Source organism: Centrocercus urophasianus, unplaced genomic scaffold (assembly GCF_019232065.1).
Source record: "Centrocercus urophasianus isolate 14NV4802_14NV808 unplaced genomic scaffold, USGS_Curo_1.0 seq_15, whole genome shotgun sequence".
Lineage (NCBI taxonomy): Eukaryota > Metazoa > Chordata > Aves > Galliformes > Phasianidae > Centrocercus > Centrocercus urophasianus.
Genome location: NW_024884697.1, coordinates 18,391,447 through 18,397,287, shown reverse-complemented (window position 1 = coordinate 18,397,287; position 5,841 = coordinate 18,391,447). Strand labels below are relative to the sequence as shown.

General features: G+C 37.2%; 1 protein-coding gene across 2 annotated transcripts in view; it reads left to right on the top strand.

The window, feature by feature from the left end:
• IL17REL (interleukin 17 receptor E like) overlaps positions 1-5,536 on the top strand; it is a 42,009-nt gene extending 36,473 nt beyond the window's left edge. For both annotated transcript variants that reach the window (XM_042815960.1, XM_042815959.1), the window contains exons 14-17: positions 136-195; positions 1,134-1,191; positions 3,642-3,696; positions 4,608-5,536. In XM_042815960.1, the coding sequence (XP_042671894.1) occupies positions 136-195; positions 1,134-1,191; positions 3,642-3,696; positions 4,608-4,635 (201 nt within the window). In that variant the 3' untranslated portion in view covers positions 4,636-5,536. The remainder of the gene's footprint in view (positions 1-135; positions 196-1,133; positions 1,192-3,641; positions 3,697-4,607) is intronic.
• Positions 5,537-5,841: the final 305 nt, after the last annotated feature.

Here is a 5,841-nt window from a genome sequence, read left to right as displayed (position 1 = left end):
CCTTCCTTCCTTCCTTCCTTCCTTCCTTCCTTCCTTCCTTCCTTCCTGCCTCGCTCCCTCCCTCCCTCCCTCCCTCCCTTCCTTCCTGCCTTCCTGTCTTCCTCCCTTCCTCCCTTCCTCCCTTCCTTTCATAAGGGAGATTCTGTGTCAATCACGATGTCACGGGAAGTGTGCGGGTCAACAATTTGCATTCAGGTATGTGTATTGTGTGTATTGATTTTGCCAAGTATTGTGTACAAAATAAACAAGACATAAAAAAGAAAAAAAAGTAAAAGAAGGAAACCAGCAGGCACCCTCCCAGCTTCCTCCTCCTAGCCAGATCTGATTGCTGTGCAAATGGAGTTGGCAAAAAGCATTATTTATAGCTTGAAGTGCTGCCACCACCTCTTGTTGAGATGATATTAATTAACAGAGAAGGTGCTGTCAGCGATCCTGCTGCTTTGTAAGTGGCAGATAAATGGATATCAACAGGAAATTGTTAATCCTGTTTCTGTATGTTCCTTTGTTTCTAATAAAAGGTTAGTTAAGAGATCCAAGTAAATCATAGATGAATCTTTGAAACCTTGACCTTAGCTGAAAAAGATTAGACATATAGCTAATAGCACAGTAAGAACATAGTCTGCTAGAATTAGTGCTTCTGAAAGCACAGTATAACCAAATTACTGTTTCACACACTAATTCTGTAGCTGAACTTCATTAAGACAACATTAATAGAAAATGAATATGAAGCTGATTGTTTTTCTCCTCTCCAGAGTTAAAAGTTCTCAACTTGGTGTATCTTGAGTCTCTTCAGTTCTTGAGTTGATGTATAAATTGTCTCCTGTGTAAATAAGACAACATCTGTCAGAATATAACTCTCCAAACATAAAAAAAAGCTGTTTGATTTTAACATTTAGAAACCTAAATTTAAAAATTAAAAATGATAGTGACTTCAGTCCATTGAGTGTTCAGTGTATGTATGTCCATTGAATGTACACTTCAGTACACTCCATGTACATTTCTTTAAAAAATAGAATAAAAATGTATTCAGTCGAGTATACTAATAAAGCAGTATTTTATTATTGATGTCAACAGAACTGTTTAGTAACAGTACTGCTGAAAGGAGAATAAGATTCTGTTCTTTCTTTTACAAGGGCTGGAGGACAGATGTAGATTATTCAGTTCCACTGCAGATCTGTGATATCCACTGTGGTAAGTACTTACGATGACAAAAGAAAAAACAGGTCTTGATTGAATGGAAGAGAGCATCTCAGGTGAAGGATGCTTTCATTGGGAAATGAAGATGGGATTCATCTGACTGAATGTGGATGTCTACATCTGAGCTAGATATGCTCAATTTTCTTTATGGACAATGGACTCCTATCTAAACCAGCTTTTAATTAGCTGCTGTAAGGGCAACTTGTGTGGCTGTCTGTTTTCTCTTCTCCGTGGGTGAATTTACCAGCCTATGCCAAACTGCTGCACACCACACCTACGTTTGCCTTGCTCTTGGTAGATGAAGTAACTAGTTTAAAACAATCCTTGGCAAGTAGGCACGCACTTCTGTCATTGTAGTGATTGCAGCATAGCCTTACTGTTAATTCTCCACCTCTGCAAATGGAACAGCAGGAGTTTCCTCCACTGAAGAATTACTGTGAGGATAGTATTATCCTCATGTCCATGTCCTTATATGTCCGTTATTATGGACATAAGCTGCAGCATAGGAAGTTCCACACAAATGTGCGCAAGAACTTCTTTACAGTGAGGTGACGGAGCACTGGAACAGGCTGCCCAGGGAGGTGGTGGAGTCTCCTTCTCTGGAGATGTTCAAGACCTGCCTGGATGCCTACCTGTGCAACCTGCTGTAGGGAACCTGCTTTGGCAGGGGGGTTGGACTCGATGATCTCTGGAGGTCCCTTCCAACCCCTACAATTCTGTGATTCTGTGATTATGAGTTCAAGCACACTCATATGCTCATGAAGTCAGAATATTCTGAAATCTCCAGCCCCTGATGGTATGGCACTGTAAAATGTAATGAATTTGAAGTAAATAAGCCTCTAGGGTTTACGGTGAAGAAAACAGGGTTAGGTTCAGCAGAACTGAAAAGTCTAAAAAGGAGTTGAGCTGACAGAAAGCTCAATCTGAGCTCTTGAAGAAAAAAAAACCTCCCCAAACCCACAGAAACACTGCCCCTTCCTGTTCATTATAAACATAGCAATTCCTGTGAAAGATTTGCTCTGTGTACAGTTAACTGTAGCTTCAGATTTGGAAGCCTGACACTTGACAATTGAATTTGCAATCCAACTGCAGTTCTCTGTGCAAGCACTGACATAATCCTTGTTCAGTTTTCTTCTGCACTTAAAAACTCACGACAAGTCCACTCAAGGTGAATCAGTTAATTTCTGAATGTTGCGATTCATTCAATCTGGATACATTCTTCTTATGCACAGTTTCCATTTAACAAATGCGAAGGATATGAAAACAATAACAATAGGTTCCAGGGATGACAGTCAGGGAATTCCTCTCTTCCTTCTAATAAGAGAGAATGGATCTATGTATTAAATTCAAATGGCGGAATACTGAAAACTGAGTAAAGAATTTTCTGGACATGTTTGATTAAAATGTGGAATTTGTTATCATAATTTCTGTTCTGATCAATAATTTCTGAAGATTCAGAATAAAAATAAATAAATAAAAAAGATAAGCTGTGCGTTTCCAGGACTTCCAAGCTTTAATATGTGAATGCTACATTTGTTGTACGAAGCATAAGTAGGATACGATTCATGGCTGCTGCCAAACTTCATATTTTGGGGTAATGCTGTCCACATTAGCAAGTGAATGATTCCACCTTTGCTGTCTTGCTAGGAGGAGATTGCTGAAACTTCCCTCTGAGATAGCTGGTGCAAACTGTTTCCCAGTGGTGGGACTCTGAACCGCATGGGTCCAACTCATTGATGTAATCCTTGTGCTCTTAACGTCTCATCAGGAGTCATCAACTGCCTGTTTTGTCATGTGTTAGATTTTGAATGTAACAGCATTACTACTCAGAATTTTGAATTCTCAAGTGCTTATTTTCTGCAATTAAGACATCTCCTCAAGTATGAACTTTCCAAAATCAAGAGATAATGAAAGTTACTTAAAGATCTAGGGTGATAGTTCTTACACTGGGATGCTATTTGTCCTTGAACCTAGTATGTTAAGAGAAAGAAAGGAGTATGAAATGTAGAATTTGTCCATAATTTGTGGCAATTAAATTCTACTAAGTGTCAAATGATTGAGAAACAATCTTATAAAAGTATAGTAAAAATATCTACTGTATACATCTTTGTGAAATAGAAACTTACATCATTACTACATTTTATTAAAGATTGCATGCACTGTCAGTGTGCCCAAAAGAACAGTGATGTTATTGACATGTATTTTATTTCTCAAAGGCAAAACCCAAAGGAAAAAGTTGCTTCCCTTCTCAGTTTTATTATTCCTTTGCCCTCTTCTCTGGATTGCATTAGAAGCAAAATATTCTAAAACATTATTTCACCTATTTAAGAAGAAATATATCTATTCCAAATGAAAAAATAACTGGAGTCATTTAATGTGAAAAAAAAAGGTATGAACAGTAATGAAAACAAAATGACACTTTACATTTTAATTTGTTCCTTCAGGTTTTCGTGGACAGACATATGGTAATGAAAACCCTGCGAAGGCCATGACACACAGGTATTCAGCCATGCTCTTAAATACACTGTTAAAAAATTTTAAGAGTTGACAAAGTTGTTAATTCTCAAAACATCATTACTGTCTCTAAGGAACAGAAACAATATAAGAGTGATGTTTTTATTTGCTGTCTGGGAATGTCCGGTTCCTATCTCTTCTCTTTCCTTGTCCCCACTGTTGGCACCTCTTACTCCATGGTTCTTGCTCTCAGCAGTCTGGCCTGAGAGGTAGCTGCTAGAGAGACAAAAAAACAAAATGTGATACAACTGCCATTCAGCATTCAAGAGCCCTGGAACAATCAGATTTACTGAGCATGGCTTCCACATTACTGGCACCTGTCCTCTGACTTTCGCCTGGCATTTATAGGGGAATCACAATACCCTGTTCTCTCACTCTTTGGATGTGTCTGCTCAGCTGTTCCAGTCTTTCTTTTCTTTCCCACATCCATTCCAAAACACTTTTTTCTAGGCTGTAAAGGAGTCAATGATTAATGGAGTCAATGGATGTATGATTTGGTAAGATTCTGAGCTTCTCAAAAAGCTCTTTCTTTAAGGATGTCCTTTTGGAGGCAGCCTGGAACAGTGGGAGCAACCTAGAACACAAGAAAGAATAGAGGTATTCTGAAAAGCCATTGTTCAAAGAAATTTAAAATATGCAGCCTTTCCAAGTTAGACAAGTCATGTTGAAAAGCTGCTGCCATCTTGGTAGTCTTTGCTTTGCTAGATGATAACACTAAGAACAAAGTATCTCATTTTTGTGCATTTGTTCAAAATGGCTGTGTGGTTTGGGCAGTCAAATCCTCACGCTATAGATAAATCGTTACATTTATTGCTAATTCTGACTATATAAGAATGTAATGCACTCTTTCTCAGTGCAAAGAAATAAATATCTTTCTTTTTCTGTTTCTCCCATAGAATGAAGAGTGTGCATTCCTTGCATTGAATTTAACAGCAGCACATCTTCAACGTCCTCAGAGGCTTATCAATATCCAGTTGTACTTTGGTATAACTTGCAAACTGGCATCTCATATCTTAATAAATTCTCCTAATTCTGTGGGATTTTTCTCATGGGTGAAGAATTTAGCAAGTTAGACCTACTTTAATGTCCAAAAGAAGCTGAATTATGATTCCTCATTTCACAGTATTTCAAAACAAAGCACATCTTAGGTCATGTAGTTAGAGAATCAGGTTCACGTTTTCCTTCTAAATTAATATTTTATACATAATGTGCTTTAAATGAATAATTTCACAGTACCTATAGAACAAGAATTTCAGAAGTTCTTATTTGCAACTTTCCTTTTTTAACCATAAGAAAAAGATTTTGGGAAATGAAGAAAGGAATTTTTCTCATCTTTTTACAATATCCTTCTTTGTTTTCTGATGCCATTCTGATGACCTCATTGTGACAGACCATATTCCTTACGTATATCTAATAACTGATTTCTGTGTTTACATTTGCCTTTCACTTGGAAATAACTCCTATTTATCAGAAGAGGTCTTCAGTTCAAAAGTTACTTAAAACTGTTATGTGAAAATCCAACCTAGAAGAAAACAGGTGGAAATAACCGAAGTATTTTTTTCCATTATATCAGTATTTATACATCACATTTGAGAATAATATTACACTTTGTACTGATTATCAAACATTTGGCCTTTGTTTCAAGGAACACTTCTGTCAAACATCCTCACTTCCTATTGTGTAAAAAGGAAATAAAGTCAATTAAAAGTTTATTAATAACAAATCCTGAAAACATGTAGAATTGCTCATGTGAGATCAAAAAGATGGGATGGGAGTGAGGGTGTGGAACAAGAAATAGATCAATAAAAAATATTTTCCATCTGAATGTGTTTTTTGTTTCGTGATTTTCAGAGAAGGATTTACAGAGTATAAATATGGCACAAGAGTCATAACTGCTATATTGAAACAAGGTTTCTGATGGGCTCTCAAGAGGACAAACACTGTCTGGCTCCTTTGGTACTAAAACTCTACAGATGTGTAGAGCACACATCTACTAGATATATTCCTATTCTGTGCAGTGCTATGGCTCCATAAGCAGAGGTGGGAAGGCAGCCCTTGTGCAGCATTTATTTACTTACTTTAACTGTGAAATAGAAGCACCGATCTATTCATATACCTGCTTTTCCTTTA